Source organism: Podarcis gaigeae, assembly GCF_964106915.1.
Source record: "Podarcis gaigeae genome assembly, chromosome: 2".
NCBI lineage: Eukaryota > Metazoa > Chordata > Lepidosauria > Squamata > Lacertidae > Podarcis > Podarcis gaigeae.
This window is the reverse complement of record NC_139679.1, coordinates 108,729,144-108,753,678: the sequence shown is the minus strand read 5'-3', so window position 1 is coordinate 108,753,678 and position 24,535 is coordinate 108,729,144. Positions and strand designations below refer to the sequence as shown.

The 24,535-nt window shown below is 43.5% G+C and overlaps 2 protein-coding genes across 6 annotated transcripts in view; both read right to left on the bottom strand.

Moving 5' to 3' along the window:
- Nucleotides 1-21,849, bottom strand: part of LOC310835720 (olfactory receptor 2V1-like) — a gene marked incomplete at its 3' end in the record, with an annotated part of 99,394 nt that extends 77,545 nt beyond the window's left edge. Inside the window, exons 1-2 of the mRNA XM_083720658.1 lie at nt 21,577-21,849; nt 20,078-20,469 (exon numbers count right to left, since the gene is read on the bottom strand). Coding sequence (XP_083576784.1) covers nt 20,078-20,469; nt 21,577-21,747 — 563 coding nt within the window. The 5' untranslated portion in view covers nt 21,748-21,849. The remainder of the gene's footprint in view (nt 1-20,077; nt 20,470-21,576) is intronic.
- Nucleotides 11,742-19,447, bottom strand: LOC310837844 (olfactory receptor 2AG2-like). 5 transcript variants are annotated; one of them, XM_083725019.1, is made up of 3 exons: nt 18,758-19,447; nt 16,234-16,379; nt 11,742-13,348 (listed from the first exon to the last, which is right to left on the bottom strand). In XM_083725019.1, the coding sequence occupies exons 2-3, from the start codon at nt 16,237-16,239 to the stop codon at nt 12,401-12,403; spliced, it is 954 nt and encodes a 317-aa protein (XP_083581145.1). In that variant the 5' UTR covers nt 16,240-16,379; nt 18,758-19,447; the 3' UTR covers nt 11,742-12,400. The 5 variants fall into 5 exon arrangements, with proteins under 5 accessions (XP_083581145.1, XP_083581144.1, XP_083581146.1 ...); XM_083725018.1 differs by lacking the exon at nt 18,758-19,447 and adding an exon at nt 18,331-18,751; XM_083725020.1 differs by lacking the exon at nt 18,758-19,447 and adding an exon at nt 17,273-17,508.
- Nucleotides 21,850-24,535: the final 2,686 nt, after the last annotated feature.

The window sequence follows — 24,535 nt, the reverse complement described above, 5'->3', positions numbered from 1 at the left end:
AAAGGTAAAGGTAAAGGGACCCCTGACCATTAGGTCCAGTCATGGACAACTCTGGAGTTGCGGTGCTCATCTCGCTTTATTGGCCGAGGGAGCAAGCGTACAGCTTCCGGGTCATGTGACCAGCATGACTAAGCCGCTTCTGGCGAACCAGAGCAGCTCACAGAAACGCCGTTTACCTTCTAGCCAGAGCGGTACCTATTTATCTACTTGCACTTTGACGTGCTTTCAAACTGTTAGGTTGGCAGGAGCTGGGACCGAACAACGGGAGCTCACCCCGTCGCAGTGATTCAATCCGCCGACCTTCTCATCGGCAAGTCCTAGGCTCTGCGGTTTAGACCACAGCGCCACCTGCGTCCCTAGTTGAGATGTAGCCTTTCGTAAAACGGCAGTGCTCTCTCTTCCAGAGGTTGTTGTAATAATAATAAATAATAATAAAATTTTATTTATATCCTGTGCTCCCCAGCTGAAGCCGGGCTCAGAGGAGCTAACAACATTAAAATGATACAACATTCTAAAATCATTTTATTATAAAATCAATTCAAATCAGATTAATGGCAACCATTGGGCTAGAGTTCTGTGAGGATTGCCAAAGGATCAGGCTGTGCCCTGGCCAAAGGCCTGGTGGAAATGCTCTGTCTTGCAGGCCCTGCGGAAAGATGTCAAGTCCCGCAGGGCCCTAGTCTCTTGTGACAGAGCATTCCACCACATTGGAGCCACAGCCCAAAAAGCCCTGGCTCTGGTTGAGGGCAGCCTAACCTCTCTGTGGCCTGGGACCTCCAAGATGTTTTTGTTTGAAAACTGTAAGGTCCTCTGTGGGATATACCAGGAGAGGCGGTACCGTAGGTATGAGGGTCCTAGGCCGTGAAGGGCTTTAAAGGTTAAAACCAGCACCTTAAACCTGATCCTGTATTCCACCGGGAGCCAGTGCAGCTGGTATAGCACTGGGTGAATGTGATCCCGGGAACTGTACTCCAATTCCCATCATCTCTAGACAGCATGGCCAATGTTCACGGACAATGGAAGTTTGAGCCCCTACAACTTCTGGAAGCCATCATATTGGTTAACCTTAACCCTGCCTAACTCTGACCTACCTAGCAGCCTGTAGAGATAAAGGTAAAGGTAAAGGGACCCCTGACCATTAGGTCCAGTTGTGGACGACTCTGGGGTTGCGGCGCTCATCTCGCTTTATTGGCCCCCTCGGCTCACCCCGTCGCAGGGATTCGAACCGCTGACCTTCTGATCGGCAAGTCCTAGGCTCTGTGGTTTAACCCACAGCGCCACCTGCATCCCATCTAGCAGCCTGTACAGGAGTATAAATGAAAGGTTGGACGAAAGAAGTAATGAATGAATGCCCCAAATGGATCATATTTCAAAGCTTTATAATGCTTTTACAGATACACAAAGCTCTGCATTCTGCCCAAACTCAGCCCAAGCATGAGAATGGAATACACTGTTCATAAGCATTCCTGTACGTACATACATTTTCTGATTCAATTTGCCCTTCTATGATAGACTTTTTGTGTATAAGAAAGTGGATGTTATCATGAATGAACATTATGGAACATCACATTGCAAAAAATTGCATCCGATGGTAGTCCTCCTCCAAGTTGACCCATTGTAATTACTGGACATGATTAATTTAGGTGCGTTAATTTCCGTGGGCTTTCTCTGAGTAGGACTAAGTTGGATACCACCCAAATAAAGTATGGCCTCTGCAAAAGTTAAGAATTACATACCTGCGTTGGCTGGTGCTGTTGAGTAGGAGAGGAAAGTGTAGGCTTTAAAAAAGGAATTTAGTTGCAAATGCTCCTTTGAAACATTTTGTTGCTCCTGCTGAATTAATTAAATATTGTTCCTCATTTCTCTTTGGCTGATCAAACTATGCGCTGTGATCCAATTAAAATGGTTTACGAGTCAACTCTTCTTCTACTTCAAAAATGCTTTGCACTACATTCTTCGGGGGGGGGGAGAGACCTGTCATTTTAAATTAATGAGATACACTGAAAATATTTTTATATTCATCGCTATAGAGGTACTTATGCCTTTGCTTCCTTTTGACACACTTAAGTTTTTGAATTCTAAACCCTAAACAAAACCAATTCATACTCCCTGAAAAAGCAACATTTCTTAACTTACATTTACAGCGAAATGTTTGCTTAGCCCCACTGGCTCCCTGTTTCTAGAGGCAGGAAAAATATAGATGCCTTAAAATTTTGAAACATTCAAACCTGGACCTGCATTTCTTACCCGCCACATATACAATTTCTAATCTCTATGGAGAAATGTTCAGCCAACTCCATCTTTAGGGAATTTGGTTCCAAATCCAAGATTTTAATTGTTACCGAACTTTAATGCAGTTCAAAAGTGAAAACTTCTTACAACTCACATTCCAAAGTTTCTGTAACTTTACCACTCACAGTCTGAAAATGCTGTCATTTTCCTGGACTCTATTTGATAATATTTTGTTTTATTTAGTTAGTTAGTTAGTTAGTTATTGAATTTATATACTGCCCCACACCCGGGGGTCTCAGGGCGGTTCACAGAATAAAATCCAGATATAAAACCACAAAATACCGAATAAAAATAAAAACTACACTCCCCCCCAAACACACACACACACACACAAACAAATTTTAAAAGGACATAGGATGTAAATCAGATCAACCAAATGCCTGGTTAAAAAGGAACATTTTTGCCTGGTCCCTAAAGGTGTGTAGTGAAGGCGCCAGGCGAACTTCCCTGGGGAGAGCATTCCACAGATGGGGAGCCACTGCAGAGAAGGCCCTGTCTCATGTTGCCACCCTCCAGACCTCTCAAGGAGGCGGCACACAAAGAAGGGCCTCAGAAGATGATATCAGGGTCTGGGTAGGTTCATATGGAAAGAGGCAGTCCCTGAGGTATTGCGGTCCTGAGCCATTTAAGGCTTTATGGGTCAAAACCAGCACTTTGAATTGGGCCCAGAAACTAATTGGTAGCCAGTGCAGTCAGACCAGGATCAGTGTAATATGCTCAAACCGTCTTGCTCCAGTGAGCAACCTGACTACTGAATTCTGCATTAGCTCAAGTTTCTGATCCGTCTTCAGAGGCAGCCCTGCATATGACACATTGCAGTAATCTAACCTTGAGTGTAGCAGCGGCAAGACGCGTACATGTACAGTCAATTAAAAGTTGGTTTTATTCCAGAAAAAACATGCCACTTGTCCGGAGCGCTCTGCCCCCGTGACTTATGGCTATCCCAATGATGACTCAACTAAATCCTCAGCGTTGTTCCTCTTCCTCCGGAAACAACGCGTGAAAACGAATCTCTTCCGCCATTTCTGTGATGTCAATTTTCCCTTTTCTTGTACCCCTCCTCTTCTGCGTTCTTGCACGCTGAGAGGTTTGCAAACTGGTTCGGACAAGCTATGGTCTGCTAAGTCCTGTGTTTCTCTGGGCTGTGAACTCCCCCCTGTCCTTTCCTCTGATCTTCCCATGGCAAACCTCCCTTCGTCCCCTGGGCTGCCGTCCAAGTCTGGCAGCTGCTGCTGTTCGCTTGATGGCTCCAGCCTGACATTGAGGTTACCAGAGCATAGACAACAGTAGTTAGGCTATTCCTGTCCAGATAGGGGCATAATATTGAGGATGGCAGTGATAATTAATGTCCCTACCCATCTACTGAACAACAAAACAATGGAAGAGTCATATGTTCCGTGCTCAGGTGTTGGGCAGTGTGAGAATAGGTGTCACAGTCCGGTTCACGGGTGATCAAAGTCCCAGCAGGGGACGTCAGGACCAGAGGCAAGATGGCGGGGTGGGAACAGGAACAGGGGTCCAGAAGCCAGGAGTCAGGAAGCCAAGAGTCCAAGGGTCAGAGAGCCAGGAGTCAAGAAGCCAAGGGTCCGAAGATCAAGAAGCAAGGAGTCCAGAAGTCAAGGGTTTGGGGATCAAGAAGCAGGGAGTCAAGAAGCCAAGGGTTCGAGGGTCAGGAAGCAAGAAGCCAAACACAGCAAGGCAGGAAGCATGTTGCTGTGGCAAAGAGCTGAAGGGAAATGCTGACCTTATCTCCCTTCCCAGCTCTTGCCACCAGGTGCTGTGTGAGTTACCAATCGGCCTCACCTGTGCAGCCTCACCTTGCCTCTTCAGAACAAACTTAGGAAGGCCCCAGTCCTGCAAAGTCCTATTGGTCACAGGGCCTGGCTCCTTCACGCAGACCTGACAATAGGACTCCCCACCACCCCAAGGACTCCATTCAACTGGGCATGCTCAAAGTGGGGGTGGCCATAGCTGGCATTCCACAAACACACCACACACCCTACAAACTCACAGCACACTTGCAATCCATGCATGCATACATACATTTATGGACATATCCAACACACACCACACTGACTGACTCCCACCAGTAACTAGGCTTTTCTTTTCTAAGACATTTCAACTTTTTTCAAGCCTAGTTGCCTGAGTCTATGCTAACACCACTTGACAAAGTTGGAGGTCTTATCCCCCTCTTCTTCCAGGTTTGCTTTTTCCTTCTGGTGATCACCTGGCATGAAATGATTTATTACCAAACAAGGACGGGGAGCTACTTAACGAAGCTATGGATAAGTTTCCACTCCATGATCCATGGACCCTAAAGATCCCAAGAACCCTGATGGATCACACCAAAGCCCCATCTCGTCCACCATCCTGTTTTCAGTGGCCACCCCAATGCATCTTGGAATCCCACAAGCAGGATGTAAGGAGTTCTGTGAGCCATAGGCATGTTTCTCAGATGCTGTTTATTTATCACATTTTTACTGCTTTACGTAATAAAATATCTGCACGGTTTCCATAAAAGCAACAAAAATACAACAGTAAAATTTCCTAAAAACAAACTAAGAATATGATAAAGATGCCACGCCACTGTGCATCTCAGCTAAAACAAAGCAATTACAGTGGTACCTCTGGTTGTGAACAGGATCTGTTCCAGAGGCCCGTTAGCAACATGAAAAGAGCGCAACCTGAACCCCATATCTGCGCAGGTACGCGGCACGATTTGGCGCTTCTGTACATGCGTGAAGCACGATTTAGTGCTTCTGCTCATGCTTGAGTGGCGAAACCCAGAAGTAACCCTTTCTGGTACTTCCTGGTTGCAGCAGGACATAACCTGAAAGAACATAACATGGAGCAAACATAACATGAGGTATGACTGTACACAGAAAGTGAATTCTAAAAATGTACAAGTAGCTGCAACAAAAAAGCAAGCTCCGCCCCCACCCTCCTTTTTAGAAACTGACCTGCAAGTTGTTAGAAGGGCTGATGTGTAGAACTGCTGGGCACCTGCCAGTGTAAAACTTATTCAGAGCCATTTTGCTTCTCCTATCAGCCATTTAATTGAAGTCTTGGGACTGTTTTCCCTACAGAATGAGAGACTTTCCCTTGGATGATGAAAGCAGAGCCTGCTTTTTTTAACCAACAAAAGCTGTCTAGAATTGAGCAATATCTCCAAAACAGAGATTAAGCACCAAAGTGCCATCAAATAACAAAGAGCATCTCCGTTTTCAGGAGATATTGAGATGTGGGATCCTCCCATTGCCACCTTAAGGATTCACAATGATACAGGTACACCTTTTACACCTGTAATCCAGCAATAAAAATAAAACAGATGACTTGATATGGTTGTCTTATGTTCTGTGCTAATAAAATGAGTTGCGCAAATATTTTCTCATTTGTTTATCGAGGAATGTATAGCCTACGTTTCTTTTATATAAACTAGGATTGTCCCTCCAGATACTGACAGATTGTACTCCTCCTCATCCCTGGCCATTCGCTAGGAAACTGGAGGGCCACAGGTCCTTCTCCCCTGAGGTAAGTCAAGGTAGGACGGCATTTAATAGTCCTTTTCACACTTAAAATTTGTGTGTAATAGAGAATGGGGGAGGGAAGCAGGATCCTATATTTTTATTATTATTTTGTGCTTTTTACATTGTAATTTCATGTTGTGAACTGTCCTCAGATTGACGGGTATAGGGCGGTATACAAATTTAATAAATAATCATCATAATAATGTGCAAATAACTTTCACGCCTGCATTTGCAGGGCTCGCCTCTCACAGTTGGGAACCTCGCTACATTCTGTAAGATGTGAAAAGGGCTCTTGCTATTATGGCTGTAATAAATGCACCTGTCAGGGGGGCCTACATGATTCACTGGCTGTTAACTGGGATAATAGATTGCATTTCTTCTAAATCATGTTGCTTGAACACCACACGCTGGGCTCCTTTGTTTAGAATGGAATGACCAGTACCAGTTTTCTAGAAAAAGAGGTGCCAGAACTCACCACAAACGCCTCCCTCATTCTCTTAGAATGGCGATGGCAGGTGCCAGAATGGAGTTCCAGTGAGTTCCAGCTGGAAAAAAGGGCCCTGAGAATGACAGGCATTTACTTAATTCATAATTCCACTCAATGAGCTAATGCATGTGCAACGCTAAGCCAAACCATGGGTCAGCGAAAGCACTAGGGTTCCCAGAGATGAGAGTGCAACCACTTTGCTCCTTCCCCACTCCTCCTCCTGCCATGCTGCTGTGAACTAAGTCACGGTTTGGTTTAGCATGCCACTCAGACCAAAGAGAGCACAGTCTGTAGCCAAGGTTTGTTAACTGGGTTTACAGCATGAGTCTGGGTTGGGATGCTAAGCCAAACCATGGCTTAGTTCAAAGCAGCACTGCAGCAGTAGGACTGGAGGAGGAGTAAGGCGGCTGCAATCTCCTCTCTGGAACTCCCATTGAAGACTTTACTACCCCATTTCTTCTCTTAGAAAAAAGAAGGAATGACATTCAGTGAAAATAGTAAGAATAAAATGGCAGCACTCAAGGACTACCTTCCCTATCGTTGTCTCTCCTTGTCTCTTCAGATTCAAGCAAGCCAACTCAAGAGGTCCTGGAAAAGAACAATGCAACATCTTGGTCAGAATTCATTCTTATGGGTTTTTTGAGCCAATCGAAATCACCCAGTGTTATCATGACTCTGTTTGTCATGATGTTCATCATGGTCCTCTCTGAAAACAGCCTCCTCCTCTACCTGATCCACGTGGACTCTGGCCTCCATTCCCCTATGTATTTTTTCCTTGGTCAGTTGTCTGTCATGGATATTTCTCAAACTCTCGCCATCGGCCCTAAAATGCTTGTGGACTTTTTAAGGGAGAAGAACACCATTTCACTGACTGGGTGCTCAGCCCAGATATTTTTCGTACTGCTCATGGGCAACGCAGAATGCCTAATCCTTGCAGTAATGTCCTATGACAGGTACGTGGCAATCTGCAAGCCCCTCCAATATCCGGTCCTCATGAGAAGAACTGTCTGTCTCATCCTGACCACGGTGGTTTGGTTTTGTGCCTTTGGTGCCTTGGGACCCAGCATGTACATGCGGCTACTGCACTACTGTGGCTCCAATGTGGCTTTCTTCTGCTGATCCTCCCTTCAGCCATCATTCTGGCCTCCTATGTGTGCATTCTTGCTACGGTCTTGAGGGTTCACTCTTCTGAAAGGAGCCACAAGGCTCTCAGCACTTGCCTGTCTCACTTGACTGTGGTGGGGCTCTTTTATGGGGCAGCCATGTTCAAATACTTGAGACCCAGGTCCTACCAAATGCCATACCACGACGATATGGTTTCTGTGTTTTGCCTCATCGTCACTCCCATGATGAACCCTCTCATCTACAGCCTGAGGAATCGGGATGTGCTGGCGGCACTGAGGAAAACGTTCCGGAAAAACACATCTTGAATAACCTCCCAGGAAATGTCATCAGGAAGTCTTGCTGCCCCATTAAGATTAACAGATTCATTATGTTCCGAATCTTCATGGACGTATGCCTACTTTATCAGATGCTTCTTTGTCACTGTTTCTCGTTAATAGTTCCCTGCCCCAGTGCAGGTGTTAATACAATCATCTCAGCGATTATCCCTACTGTAAAAGGTGTGCCCATTTTAGCAAACTTTGAAAGTGTGATAATCACTGATGGTCATTTTTGCATTTCATTTTCATTCAAATCCCACTTTCCAGTTTTCTTCTACATACAGTGGTACCTCAGGTTAAGTACTTAATTTGTTCCGGAGGTCCATTCTTAACCTGAAACTGTTCTTAACCTGAAGCACCACTTTAGCTAATGGGGCCTCCCGCTGCTGCCGCATCGCCAGAGCACGATTTCTGTTCTCATCCTGAAGCAAAGTTCTTAACCTGAAGCACTATTTCTGGGTTAGCGGAGTCTGTAACCTGAAGCGTATGTAACCTGAGGTACCACTGTATTACGTACCGTTTCACTTCATGCATCTGACAAAGCGAGTCCAAGGAAGCTTTGTCAATCGTTATGGCACCACAGCACCCTTTGACTGTTTTTGCAGTGAGAAGCTAACACAGAGACTCCTCTGGAATTTTTTTCAATGCACTTCAGTGTATACTGTGCTTGTTGCACTAACTGAAAAATGAATAATAGTCACAATGCACAAGTTCTCAGCAGTTGCCGCACACAAATATAGAACACTCTTCACCTGTACTATGTCCTTATGCTTCTGAAGAAGAGCCTTTGATTTATTTCATATATGTCCATTACTAACAGTGCAATCCTAGACACATCTACTCAAAAAGCAATTTTGAATCTATTTGGGAGGAAGTAGAGGAAGGAAAGCTGTGGTGTGCTATGTCCTTTCTCTGGCTTCCACTGGTGAGACCAGTTAGTTCAACGTATGCACTGGCCACAAGATTCAATTTGTTATCTTAATCTGCAGCTTTGGAAAGCAGACTGACTTGGTTTGGAGCCTTTCTGTGTCGGTCAAATTTGACTCATTATTTGGGACTGGAATTAGAGTTGTTAAAAAACAAAGTTGTGTCCCCGTCTTCCCCATTCACTAAAATTATGACTTTACAAACAGCTACAACTTGTTTCTAAATTTGCAGAAATGGATGAAATTTGCAGGCAAAGGAGCAAATCCAGAGTGGATTAATGCTGAACAATTTTAGGCAGATCAAAGGGTTTTAGTGCTGGGGACCCTTAAAGTTTTTTCTTCTTAAACAGAAAAGGTATCCTTTATTTTATGCCAGAATTTTCTGCCTGCTACAGTGGCTTTCCCCCCAAGAGAGATTTACCATTTTGGGGTAGGTACAATAGGAATAATAGTGGCAGGGGCAATGAAAGGGCAGGGGGAATAGCATAGATCCCCAGTAATGTCTGGGCTGGGGAAAAGGTCAAACACACACACACACACACACACACACACACACACACACACGTATGGCTTCTCATGCTGTTGTGGTACAACTTTAGTCTGATCAAATATACAGTATTGTGTTTTACTGAGCATTATATTATTCTTGAAAGCTGTACCCTTAGTTCCTTTTTTGTGACAAGAACTCAAAATTGTCAAGAGCTGCATAAATAACAATAAAATATTTTTTAAATGTATTGATTTTATTTAAGACCGTTGTAAATGTACTCTGCGTTTTTAGAGAGGTATGAGGTTAATTGTGAAGAACAAAACTGAATAATGATGGAAATAAGTGCAATGGAAACTCACCCAATCTAATTCCTGATCACAGACCATAAAACCATAACAAAAAACTTAAGAGCCTGTTGGATCAAGCCAATGGCCCATCTAGTCTAGCATATGCCATTTGAGATATGATTCAGGTGGGGGGAAATGCACTGCAAAATTCAAAGACATGTGAATTTTGACAGATAGGTGTGCTTTGGTTTACATATTGTTTCAGAAAGTCTGAATTAGATAGTTTAAAATGCAAACAAAATCAAATTCCTCCTCTATCCGTACTCCCAGGTAAATGTGCATGGGATTACAGCTCAAATGCTGTGTTTATACCTTTCTTTGATGAACATTCACATTTATTAGGCAATTAAAGATAATATTTCCCTTCTGCCATTGTGCAAGAGAAGAAAGTATGTGATGCCAAGGGAATAAAAGACTACTGTTTGCAGAAGTTCTTAAGTCTTGATCTCTCTCTCTCAAAATGGCAGCTAGTTACTAACATGTCTACCCAGAAGTAAATTTGATTGAATTTAAAGGTGTTAGGATAGCAAGCCTAGCTTTATATCTTCTACAAAAGAAGAATGTATCAATGAGTTTCCTTTTTTAAAAAATGCCAATTAATTTTTATTGATTTTCAAAAAAATTAACAACAAATTACTTCAAATTTAAAACAAATTTAAAAGTTGGCTTCCCATCCCACTTCCAGATGTTTCTTTTCTCTCCTTCCTTTGCTGCTCACAATAACATACTTTTTCCTAATTTCTATTCATTCCCCATCTTTCTGAATTTTCACCAGCTGTGCATGTTTCAATTCCAGCTTAGACTTTTGCTTAACTACAGCATGTCCCCACTTATTCAAGTAGAGTTATTCTTCCTTTATCTATCCATATAAATTGTGAACGAGCTTTTCCTTTGAGTTTTGTAAAACTGAGCTGACTGTGAAATGTGGAACAAGCAAGCAGCCTCCTGATGGTTTGGTCAAGGCAAGGCTGGTGTTGAGGGTTGACTGGGTTGGGCCAAGGCCCCTCATCCCAGCAGAAAGGGGGTATTGATGCCTCCTGTTCATATCTGCAAACTGCTTGCTCACCTTAGAATCCTAGAATCATAGAGTTGGAAGAGACCACAAGGGCCATCGAGTCCAACCCCCTGCCAAGCAGGAAACACCATCAGAGCACTCCTGACATATGGTTGTCAAGCCTCTGCTTAAAGACCTCCAAAGAAGGAGACTCCACCACACTCCTTGGCAGCAAATTCCACTGTTAAACAGCTCTCACTGTCAGGAAGTTCTTCCTAATGTTTAGGTGGAATCTTCTTTCTTGTAGTTTGGAACCATTCTTCTTGCTCTGCCACTCCAGAAGGGATGACCACCCAAACTACAACAGAGGTGAGGAGGAGGAGAAGCTGTCACTGCCCGCTTGCTCATTGGCAACACACACAATTGTTGTTGTTTAGTCATTTAGTCGTGTCCGACTCTTTGTGACCCCATGGACCAGAGCACGCCAGGCCCCCCTGTCCTCCACTGCCTCCTGCAGTTTGGTCAAACTCATGCTGGTAGCCTTGAGAACACACACTCACACCTTAAAGAAAACATTGAAGGTGACGCGCAGCATAAATTAATAATGCAGAGTTTTTAAGTGAAAGAATAAGAGCTTTACTGAGTTAAAATAAACTTCTTCATAAACAACATGGTTCCAAACAGTTTGACTGAGATTTCATACTGACTCTGCTCACAACTGAGGCAAACTGACTCTGACTGAAATCTTACTGAGAACACAGAGAGAAAATGGCTGCTACTTATAAGGAGAATGAGTCACATGTCAGAGTGACTCAACAGTTAGCAGTTAGGCCTGAATAACATTAGTAGGCCCAGATGATTGTGCAGTCCCAACACTTCCCAGCCTGCTTTGCTGCTTCTGCTCTCATGTGTCTTTGTCACATGACAGAAGGTACTTGCAGACATTTAAAGCAATTTTAGGATGCTTTTCCTAAATGAAGCCATACTTTCCCCGCATCATGTAGAAAAAATATATTTTATTTATTTATACAGTGGTACCTCGGGTACTGTGGGTTAAAGCCTCAGCGCCTAGGACTTGCCGATCGAAAGGTCGGCAGTTCGAATCCCTGTGGCGGGGTGCGCTCCCGCTGCTCGGTCCCAGCGCCTGCCAACCTAGCAGTTCGAAAGCACCTCCGGGTGCAAGTAGATAAATAGGGGCCGCTTACCAGCGGGAAGGTAAACGGCGTTTCCGTGTGCGGCTCTGGCTCGCCAGATGCAGCTTTGTCACGCTGGCCACGTGACCTGGAAGTGTCTCCGGACAGCGCTGGCCCCTGGCCTCTTGAGTGAGATGGGCACACAACCCCAGAGTCTGTCAAGACTGGCCCGTACGGGCAGGGGTACCTTTACCTTTACCTTTACCTCGGGTTAAGAACTTAATTCGTTCTGGAGGTCTGTTCTTAACCTGAAACTGTTCTTAACCTGAGACACCACTTTAGCTAATGGGGCCTCCCACTGCCGCCATGCCACCGCCGTGCGATTTCTGTTCTCCTCCTGAAGCAAAGTTCTTAACCTAAGGTACTATTTCTGGGTTAGCGGAGTTTGTAACCTGAAGCGTTTGTAACCTGAAGCATCTGTAACCCAAGGTACCACTGTACACAAAGACTGCATGAACCTTTTTGTAATGAAACCAAATTATTTTCCTTTTAAATCATTTGGAACCTTTTCTTCTTCTTTACTTTTACTGCCAGTGCATGGAAACTCATTTACTAAACCAGCCTCACATTCCGGGAGACAGAGCGTCTAAGAGGCAGCTCTGAATACAGCTCTTTTTATTAAACTGTTCCTCATTCTCAGTGGCTGCTGTTTGACCCAGGAACATTACAAACTTATGCGAAATGGTGTTTCGGCTCTAGAAATTACTTATGAGGGGCATGCTTCAGAAAGAGTTTCCTTAGGGCTGCTAGAACATCCCTGTTGCGCAGGCTGTATATAAAAGGATTCAGCATTGGGGGGATGATGGTAGTGCACATTGAGTAGATCATGGCCCTTTGTGCAGAGTAGGAGGATACTGGGACGGTGTATGTCAGTGCAGCTGCCCCATAGAAGAGTCCCACCACACACAGGTGGGACATGCAAGTCCCTAAGGCCTTCTGTCTTCCTTTGACTGAGGGAATGCCCAGCACCTGCACAAGGATGGTGATGTAAGAGGCAACGATGACTGAGATAGGGAGGAGAAGTATGACCACGTCATCAAAATACACCAGTTTTTCAAAGGCAGAGGTGTCGGCACAGGACAACTTCAGTAAAGCTGGGAAATCACAAACATAATGCTCAATCACATTTGACCCACAGTAAGGCAGAGACTGGACAAAGATCGCAATGGGCATGATGGAAAGCGTTGACAAAGACCAGATCCCAGCCGTCATGGTGAGGCAGGTTGTTCTCCGCATGAGGATTGGGTACTGCAAGGGCCTGCAGATGGCCACGTACCTGTCGTAAGACATGGCGGCCAGGACCAAGCATTCTGCACCTCCCCCGGTCAACGTGAGGAAAATCTGTGCCACACAACCGCCGAGCGAGATGGTGTTTCTGTGGGCTAAAAAGTCCGCAGACATTTTAGGGACAATAACAAGGATTTGGCCCAGATCTATGCAGGCCAGTTGGCTGAGGAAAAAATACATTGGGGCGTGAAGGGAGGAGTCTCTTTGGATTAGGATCAGAAGGAGACCATTTCCCAGCAAAGCAACAAAAACCATGAAAAGAATTGCACCAAAGAAGACGTTGGGTGTTCTCAGATGCACGAGGCCCACAAGAAGAAACTCTGTCCATGATGTTGCATTCTCATTTCCCATGATCCCTTTGACCTGAAGACAAAAGGGCAACGTTTGTGAAGGAGGAAATAGCCGCATCCAACAAATAAAACAGAAAACTTTAAACTTTGGCCAATGCTTTAGCTACATGGCTATTAAAAGAAAATCTCAAGTAAGTCCATACAATGCTAATTTGATTATTAATGTTCTGTAACAACAAAAAAGAGCATTGGTGCTGTTGGAATTCCACAGGTACCAAGACAGAAGATGTGATTCAGGCAGTGTCTATTGACCCAGAGTCCTCCTATGGGTGCAGCTCTGAGGCATATGGCCAAGAAGCTCTGGTCTTTTCAGATTTGGCTTTTAAGCTACGTCACCTTAATCTACTCTGCTCAGTTAAGGAAAACTATATCATTGGATTGAATGTGAGGCATCGCTTTCATCTGGACTCAAAGCTAGTGGCGTGATTGGTAGAGTGGAAAGTAGGGAGACGGAGGGTAGCAGAACCAGAGTCAATGATAGGCAGAGCCAACTTGTTCTCATTTTGTCCCCATCGCTCTCCTCTCTGGCAAATTTCACAAGGACAACACAGAGCCTAAGGAGCAGGAAATTGCCGCTGGCCTGGAAGAAGTAGCAAAACTGGCAGGTTGGGTCTGACTGAGGACTGACTGAGGTTGGTGGGGCAGCCCTCACGAACCAGCCTCCACTGCCAGCCTACACACAACATATGAATGAAGCTATTGTGCGTACAAGTTCTGTGTGGTACCTTTTAGGCTCCACTCCCATCTGGGGACCATCCCCAAGAAATTTAGTGGGACTTACCTCTGAGTAATGTGTGGCTATTGTGACATTACCTGTCACACTACAAACTGTGACAGGAGGGACTGCTTCTAAACCAAGATTAGACAAGTTTCGGTTTAGTTAGCACTAAGTACTTATACAACAGCAGTGTTTTTGTGACCACGCCTTTGACCACACCCATGTGACCTCCTCAGTTCCACCTTCCTAACTTCCAGTAACAATAGTTCCCTGGGAGACATTCAAAATGTAGTTTTTAAATAAATAAAATATTATATTTTTCCTACATGGTGGGAGGGAATGATTTCTTCATTTAGGAAGAGCATCCTAAATATGCTTTAAGTATCTGTGAGTGTCTTCAGTGTTTCCTTTAAAGTGCGTGTTTTGTGTGTCTTGAATGCTGCTTGTACTGCTCTCTTTCTCTGGCTACTTCTTCAGTCCTCGTGAAGACTCTACAATTCTATGATTCAAGGGGAAAGAATACATGGAATCTCACCATCCCATTAAGAGTGCCCTTCATTCCAGTTCTTTCATGGGTCAGCCATCCCTCCTCCTCCCAAGCACATGCAAAAGCACTTTCCTTGGCACAATCCATAAAACTAATCCATGCTCACCCAAGGATGTGAAGAAATACATCTCTGCAGATCAGCTAACACAACCACTCTGCATGTGGACCGGCTGTTGTAGCTTATTGAGCAGGTGCAATTTAGGCATGTCAAAGTTCTCCAGTTCTGCTGTGGCACATTTTTAGTGTGGCAAGATGTCAGGAAGCATGTCTGCAAGGACCTTTCCAAAGTTGGAAAGCAGAACAGCCTGGGCTGCACTTGTTTTGACTAGTGTTGACTTTTTCTGCCTTAAGCTGAACTGCCCAGTGCACCTGGTGACTGAACTATCCTCCCTTATTTGCCATGAACACAAGTTTTCTCCACATATGATGTGGGATTTCACAGGTTGTGCACATGGTGGGTGGTTCAGATGACCTGCTCACTGTGTGCAACATGCTACATGGGGTGGGATGAGAAGTGGGAAATGACCAGGCTCAAAACCATCCAACATGTGGCAAGTATCAGTAATAGGACCATTTTCTGGCTGGGAGGTAGATTCCAACTTTAGCCATCCCAGCCCCTCTTTACTGCACCTGCTGTTGTGCCTGCGACTAGAAAACTGCTACCTGTTGAGGTGCCAGAAGGTGAAGCCAGCCAGCCTCTTCCCTGGAAACCAGTTGTTTATGGACACCCTTGTGTTTGTGGTGGGAGCACATATTCAAGTCATGAATGTGTAATGTGTTGTTTGTGGTGCACCTTTGCTGTTGCTGTTTTGTATTCTTATAACTGCAAGGTTTAAAGACTGTCTCAAGGCAAATCTAAAAAAATTAGTATAAACACTGACAACTGGGAAACACTGGCCTGCAAGCGCTCCAATTGGAGAGCAGCCTTTACCAAAGGTGTCATGGGCTTTGAAGACACTCAAACTCAGGACGAAAGGGAGAAATGTACTAGGAGGAAGGCACTCTTGGCAAACCCTCACCATGATCAACTCCTGCCCGGAAACCAATGTCCCCACTGTGGAAGGACGTGTGGATCCAGAATTGGCCTCCACAGTCACTTATGGACTCATTGTTAAAACCGTGTTTATGGAAGACAATCTTACTCGGCTACAAGAGATCGCCAAAGAAGAAGGTTCTTATTGATTGATTGTATTGCACGTTGGTTTAGCATTTCCCCCCGTTTTGTATTCATCTGTTCACTGCCTCGGGGGCCTTGGTCAAAGAGTGGTATAGATATAAATTGATGATGTTGTTTGTGATGACGACACTGCATGTTGGCTGCACTAAGGTACCTGCATCTCTGAAACATTAAGTACCCATCAGGTCCATTTCTTATGAATTGGAGAACGGCTGTGGGTTTTTCCAGTCTGTGGCTAGATCTCATGCTTCAAGGCTGAATCTTGTTGAGCATCACTTAGTTTGGATCTGCCTCCTATTAGGCATGGTGTTGATTCTACTTTCTTTCTCTTTCACTGCCACCCCAGGACCTAGGCAGCCATTTTTTTTCTAGTGTTGGGAAATGCTTATAAAATCTGTACTATCAAGAGCCATCGCTCAATAAAAGCCTCACCAAAGCAAAAACAAAACCACTTACCTTCATGTGCACATTTCTGGATATATAGAAGAGACAGCAGTTCACCCCATGACACGGATTTGAATCGCCGACCTTCTGATCGGCAAGCACAAGAGGCTCAGCGGTTTAGACCACAGCACCATCACTTTATCCCGTCTTCTGCCAACCTAGCAGCTCGAAAGCACACCAGTGCAAGTAGATAAATAGGTACCGCTGTGGCAGAAAGGTAAACAGCATTTCCATGCTCTCTGGCACTTATCATGGTGTTCTGTTGCACCAGAAGCAGTTTAGTCGTGCTGGCCTCATGATCTGGAAATCTGTCTGTGGACAAACACTGGCTTACTCAGCCTGAAAGCGAGATGAGTGGACTTAACCATCCAGAGGTCCTTTACCTTTTTACTTTTTACCTTACCATATAGGAAAGACTTTGGAGGACATTTTGGATGGAGGAGGCAACAACAGCTCTAATAAAAACGATGAAAAAACTATACCAATTAATAGAAATACCTCGTAACATCAGGTATCCTGGTTTAGTGAAATGAGGATGCTCTTCAAAATAGCAGCATCTCAGTCCTGGAAGCCCTAAGTTGTGTCATCTTAGTTTGTTTTGTTTTGTTTTCACCCATGATGATTTCAGCCTCTGTCTCAGGGGCTAGGGCTGGAGAGTTCTTCAGAACGCACCAGTTTTACTTCTCCTGGCAGCATGGTGAAAATCACCTGAGGAAGAACTAAAGAGTAATATTTGCATTCCTCAGGGACTTCAAAGTTGAAATATCTAGTAAAGTATTCTTGGTGACTTTTGACCTTAGGGAAATTGGTCCCAAGACCTTAATTAAGAAGTTGTTGATGGAAACATTGCTCTAAGGAATTCTGTAAGCTATGTGATTGCAGCTCTACCCGTTGATGTTTATGTAGAATCCTCTACATTTACCTTTTCGTTTCCAGATCATGAACCTGAAGTGGTATTTGTGCATTTGCTGTGTTACCCAGGGGTACCCTCCATTTCCGGCCATCCTCAAACTGACCTGTGCTTTTGAACCTATTGATTTGGTTGCCTCACCTCAAGAAGGATATTGTAGAGTTGGACAAGTTTCAGAAAGGGCAACCGAAGTGATCAACTCCCTGGTGAGGAAAAGTTGCAGAATTTGAGACTTTTTAGTTTAGAGGAAAGTCAAGTAGGAGATGACATGGTGGAAATTTATAAAATTATTAGGCATAACGTTAAAGATATGCACATATTTTTTACATACGTCCTGATTCCACACAAAAGATTCCATTCCTCTAAAGAGTGTACGTTGGTCTAGCCAGGTTTGTCGGACTAAACTGATGGGAGTTGGAGTCTAACAATATTTGGAAGGCTATGGGTTTCCCACATCCCATTTGGAAAAGAGTTAATGTTCTTACCAATCTACTCATATTTGAAAAACCATGAAAATTGCCAAAAGAATTGGGGGGGGGGATTATAGGGACAGAACTACCCAAACTGTATAGAAATTTATTCATGTATACAACTATAGTGGCAAGAATGTTATTTGCCCAAAAATGGAAGAAGAAGTCCCAGTGAAAGAATAATGGATACAAAAACTTATGGAATACACAGAAATAGCGAAATTTACCAGAAAAATAAGAAATCAAAATAACAAACTTTTTATAAAAGAATGGAAATGGTTTATTGAATATTTTCAAACAAACTGTAAACAGATAAGAACATTGGCAGGACTATTGTAATAACCTGCAGTTTTATACATTTAAAGTAGATGAGTAAATGATTACGTTAATTTGGAATATGCAGAAAATAAATAAAAATAAATTTAAGGAACCACAGAAAGAGAGGGAAGGAAGTTAAGTTTTGAAATGTTTAAATGATTATAAAATTATTGAAATGTATAAAATTGAATATCATAAATAATGTTTTTATTTTAAAAAACCAAATATGCAAATTGCATTTTGAGGCTCTTGTCTTAACTTGTCTGCAGGAAAGCTGGTGTATATTCCCACTTATTGTGCTCAATTAAATTTAGTCTTCATTTATCTTAGATAAACCTAAGAACAAGATCTTTACATGGCCCTTAGTGTCCAGTTCATAGAACATAACACAATACCCATATTTAAGATTACCCCTGCTCCACAACTCTTCAAGGTTGGCTGCTGCTTCTGGAAACTGCCTTTCTGCTCTTCTGCTTGGGTCCTCCTCATGGGATTTCCATAGATATCAGGTTGGCCACTGTGAGAACATGACATTAGACTATATGAGCCATTGGCCTGACCCAACAGGCTTTTCTTAGGGTCTTTGTTGTGGTTTTATGCTCTCTATTGACTGCTGAATCAGAGCAAGCATCCATTGGGCTTTATCCGCATTGACTTTTGCTCTGATGTAGCACTAAAGAGTGAGATTCTGAGGGCAAAGGAGAAACCTCTTCAAACCATGCCTAGAAAGGATGGTGTTTCCATGTGGGGCGTTTGCCCGTTCTTTTGGAAATGTCTCTACAGGGGGAGAGAAAGAGTTAATAGGTAGACCAATAGAAAAGCCAGAGGCGGAGCCTACCTATTTTTAAAAGGGCTTAGCCAGAGGTTTAGACAGTTGGGAAGGAGCGGTTGGGAAAGCAGTTGGCAGACAGTTGGAAATAGAGAGACAGTTAGTGCAGTTGGTTCTTGTGTGAGGGGAGGTAGAAGAGTTAGAGACAGGATAAAATAAGACTAGGAGGGTAAAAGGGTTAAGAGTGTTTCGAATGCAATTAAAGTTTATTTTGTGCTTGCAATAAACTACAATCTTCGTGGTTAACTTGAGAACTGACCGAGACTAAGTGATTTACCGGGGAGGACCTGGTTGGTGGCAGCGGATTAGTGGTGTACGGGTCAATAGTCCATGAGCCGACCGGGGGCTCCATACGAACGCCACACCGTGAAATATGGTCTCAGCTTCCTAAACACTTTTCAGGCAGTGTGTGAAAAGTTCCACTGTAGATAGGACAATGACACAATATAGAACATATCTGGAGTACTGCCATTAAAACTTGAAAGGGTAATGATAATACTACAACTTTCTTTCTAGATAGCTGGGGTGTGGGGTTGCACCAGGAACAATCATCATGGAAATATATACCCATAAATGCTAATAAAGTTTTAGTCCCTGTATTTACAGCAAGTCATCTACGATTATGATTGCTGTGTTTTTCATTGTGTTTACTGATAGAAAACCTAGGTGCATAGCTCATTATTATTACTGTTTTGCAATTTCCAAAACTCCAAATATCAAAAAGATCCAGAAGGGCGCTTCCAATGTTTTTACGGAAGTACCTTCAGTTTCCTGAACAGTTTCCCTAATGCTGCTAGTACATCCCGATTTCTCAGGCTGTATATAAAAGGATTCACAGTTGAGGTGACAATTGTGCACAATGCAGCAAAAATCTGGTTCCTCTCTGCTGAGTAGGAGGAGGCTGACCTTAGGTGCCGCAAGATGGCCGACCCATAGAAGATGGCTACCACACACAAGTGTGACGAACAGGTGCCCAGTGCTTTGTGGCTTCTTTCCGCTGAACGCTTAGCCCTCAGAATCTGCAGAAGGATGGATACGTAGGAGGCCACAATGATGGAGAAGGGGAACAGAAGCAATAAATGGCTACCAATTAATAACGACACTGTTTCAAAGATGGATGTATCTGAACAGGACAACTTTATCAGGACGTGGAACTCACAGAAAAAATGGTTTATCACGTTTGATCCACAGTATGAAAGAGTTAGTAAATAAATCGCTTTCATCAATGCATAATGGAAAGATGAAATCCACACACTGGCTGACATGACCAAGCATAATTTTCTTCTCATGAGAACTGCATATTGCAGAGGGCGGCAAATGGCCACATACCTGTCATATGACATGACAGCCAACAGGAGGGACTCTGCTCCTCCTATGTTCAGAACAAGGAAAATCTGGGCCACACATCCAACAAGAGAAATTGTTTTGGACTCTGTTACAAAAGCCATTGCTGTTCTGGGAACAATGACAAGGACTTGGCACATATCCATGAAGGACAACTGACTGAGGAAAAAATACATTGGAGTCTGAAGACTTGAGTCCACCTGGATCACAGCCAGGAGGAGACTATTTCCTAGCAAAGCAACCATGGACATCGATAGGAAGACAGCAAATGAAATAGTTGATAGCTTTGTTTGGCTTAGAATGCCCAGGAGAACAAACTCTGTCTGTGATGTTCCATTTCCGTGTCCCATTTCTCGTTTCATCTGACCTCCTGAGATCTGAAAATGCAAGGAGACAATTGGAAGAGAAACAAAGCCACAAAATGCTAAACGTTTCTACACATTCTTTTCTTTTATCGAATGGCTAATTCACCGAGCATCAACAAATGGACAGCTTCTCCACACACACACACACAATGAAACCCCAACTGAATTATTATTTTTTAAACATAATTGAATGAAATTTATGTACGAAATATCTTTGCTAATTGCGGTCACTTTTATAGAAAATATATATATACTCAGAGAAGGCCCACAAGGTCCATTGATTTCAGAGAATTGTAGCCAATGAGGTTGTACCTGAAAGAGCGTCTCCACCCCCATCATTCTGCCCGGACACTGAGGTCCAGCGCCGAGGGCCTTCTGGTGGTTCCCTCATTGCGAGAAGCAAAGCTACAGGGAACCAGGCAGAGGGCCTTCTTGGTAGTGGCGCCTGCCCTGTGGAACGCCTCCCATCAGATGTCAAAGAAATAAACAACTACCTGACATTCAGAAGACATCTGAAGGCAGCCCTGTTCAGGGAAGTTTTTAATGTATGACATATTAGTGCATTTTTGGTCTTTGTGGAAGCTGCCCAGAGTGGCTGGGGAAACCCAGCCAGATGGGCGGAGTACAAATAATAAATTATTATTATTATTATTATTATTATTATTATTATTATTATTATTATTATTACTATTATTATTATTACCATCCTGATTGTGCAAGGAGTTCCACCTGTGCAACAGGATTTCTTCTCCCTCTCCCCTCATTGTGTTCTGTTCTGGGTTCCCTACCCGACCTTCTGGAATAGACTTGGGAGGACATGCAAAGAGGAAGTCTGGAATAAGAATGCCATTTCAAGGAGATATTACCCAAGTCAGATTTCGTTGAACCAATATGCAAACTGAGTTACCTTTCAAAATGCAAACTTCTCCAAATTTGGGGCTATTGTTCCTCAGCCAACCAAGACGCACACAAAAATGTGTATATTGTGGGAAGCTGACCCACTCGCCACAATTATTGGCAGGTGGTGTTGCTCCTTTGCCTTGCAACTGGCACCCCCTGCTCACTTGTCAGAAGCAGCCAATGAGCAAGCAGGCAGTGACAGCTTCTCCTCCTCCTCACCTCTGTTGTAGTTTGGGTAGTCATTCCTTCTGGGGTGGCAAAGCAAGAGGAAAGCGAGCAAGCAGTTTGCAGATATGAACAGCAGGGGTCAATAGCCCCTTCTGCTGGGATGAGGGGCCTTGGCCCAGCCCAGTCAACCTTCAACACCAGCTTTGCCTTGACCAAAACCATCAGGAAGCTGCTTGCTTGTTCCACATTTCACAGTCAGCTGTTTTATCTCCTTGTACAAAACTCAAAGGAAAAGCTCCTTCATGATTTATATGGGTAGATAAAGGAAGAATACTTGACAAAAGTAAACAAAAGTCTAAGCTGGAATTAAAACAGGCACAGATAGTGAAAATTCAGAAAGATGGGGAATGAATAGAAATTAGGGGAAAGTATGTTATTATGGGATGCAGGTGGCGCTGTGGGTTAAACCATAGAGCCTAGGGCTTGCCGATCAGAAGATCAGCAGTTTGAATCCCTGCGACGGGGTGAGCTCCTGTTGCTCGGTCCCTGCTCCTGCCAACCTAGCAGTTCGAAAGCACGTCAAAGTGCAAATAGATAAATAGGTACCGCTCCAGCGGGAAGGTAAACAGCGTTTCCGTGCACTGCTCTGGTTCACCAGAAGCAGCTTAGTCATGCTGGCCACATGACCAGGAAGCTGTATGCCGGCTCCCTCGGCCAATAAAGCGAGATGAGCGCCGCAACCCCAGAGTCAGCCACGACTGGACCTAATGGTCAGGGGTCCCTTTACCTTTACCTTTACCTTTACCTATGTTATTGTGAGCAGCTAAGGAAGGAGAGAAAAGAAACACCAGGAATGGGAGGGGGAACCAACATTTGAATTTGTTTTAAATTTGAATTAATTTGCTGTTAATTTGTTGTTTTTATAAAAATCAACAAAAATTAATTGACAAATTTTAAAAAAGGAAAAGCTCATTCATACATTCTTCTTTTGAAGAAGATATAAAGCTAGGCTTGCTATCCTAACACTTAACTTTAAATTCCATCAAACTTACTTCTGGGTAGACATGTTAGTAACTAGCTGCTATTTTTAGAGAGGAAAAGATCTTGAACTTCTGCAAACAGTAGTCTTGTATTCCCTTGGCATCACATAATTTCTTCTCCTGCACAAGGTGAATGGCAGAAGGAAAACATCTTTAATTGCCTAATAAATGTGAATGTTCGCAAAACAAAGGTATAAACGCAGCATTTGAGCTATAATCCCATGTACATTTACCTAGGAGTAGGGATAGAGGAGGAATTAGATTTTGTTTGCATTTTAAACTACCTAATGCAGACTTTCTGAAACAATATGTGAACCAAAGCACACCTATCTGTCAAAATTCACGTCTTTGAATTTTGCAGAGCATCCTTCCCCCCCCCCAACACCTGAATCATATCTCAAATGGCATATTTTAAAGGGAAATTGCCTTAAAATGCATATTGGTTTAAATAGTATAGAAAAAGCATTATATTAGGGGAAACTGTTTGCATAAATGTGTGTATTAGTCAAAACCAGTGCTTTTTTCTGGGGGTACGCATACCCCTAAACATTTTGTGAATTTAAGTTTGGCCTCATTGAGGGGCAGTATTTCAATAGGAGTAGGAAAATGAGAGTACCCCTAAACCTTTTTTTTGGGGGGTGCAAAAATCTGGAGAAATTTGTGCTAAAATGCTGATGAATTTTCAGGAGGAGGTATTGTAACAAATTGCTACATAAATGTGGAGAACTGAATTTTAAACTGGGAAAACGAGAAACCTTGAGATACAAAAGCAACAGATTTGCCCTTTCCTACCTGGGAGTAAGCTCCATTGAAGCTAGTGGGGCCACCTCTGAGTAAACATGTCTAGGACTTCACTGTCACCACTGCCCAACTCATTCTTGCTTCCAGGTTCTCAAAACGCTGGTGCATGAATGAAATGATTTACATCAAGTAAATAAGAAGAAGAAGAAGAAGAGTTTGGATTTGATATCCCGCCTTTCACTCCCTTTAAGGAGTCTCAAAGCGGCTAACATTCTCCTTTCCCTTCCTCCCCCACAACAAACACTCTGTGAGGTGAGTGGGGCTGAGAGACTTCAAAGAAGTGTGACTGGCCCAAGGTCACCCAGCAGCTGCATGTGGAGGAGCGGAGACGCGAACCCGGTTCCCCAGATTACGAGTCTACCGCTCTTAACCACTACACCATACTGGCTCTCAATAAGATTCTGGTATGCATTGGAATGTCCCAATAATTGTCAATGAATTGAAATAATACACTGAATGTTGCATTTGTAACATCACAAAAGGTTTATTATCCCAATAATGTTGACAAAATAAATGCAAGATGAAAATAATTCCAAGGAAGGTTTAGGGAGGAAACACATTTAGAGGAAACAGAAGTAAAACACTTGTCTAAGTCAGAGGTCAGCAAACTTTTTCAGCAGGGGGCCAGTCCACTGTCCCTCAGACCTTGTGGGGGGCCAGACTATATTTTGAAGAGAAAAAAATGAATAAATTCCTATGCCCCACAAAGAACCCAGAGATGCATTTTAAATAAAAGCACACATTCTACTCATGTGAAAACACCAGGCAGGCCCCACAAATAACCCAGAGATGCATTTTAAATCAAAGGACACATTCTACTCATGTAAAAACACGCTGATTCCCGGACTGTCCGCAGGCTGGATTTAGAAGGCGATTGGGACAGATATGGCCCCCGGGCCTTAGTTTGCCTACCTGTGGTCTAAGTGATCTTTTTTGCTGCTGTGTTCTGGAGTGTTGGATCAAATATTTACCCGTATCACTGTGAATCCTGAGTATTGCACTAAGATGACCCAGTATCACCACAACTCCTCAAAAAGTGGTCTCTGATCATTGCATTGGTGTAACTTCAAAACGATCTACAGCCCTGCTCTGGTAAGATGGTCGAACTCTTCTATTCATTGCTTTGCTGTGAGGGGCACTTTAAGCTGGTTTACAAAGTGAAACTCTGC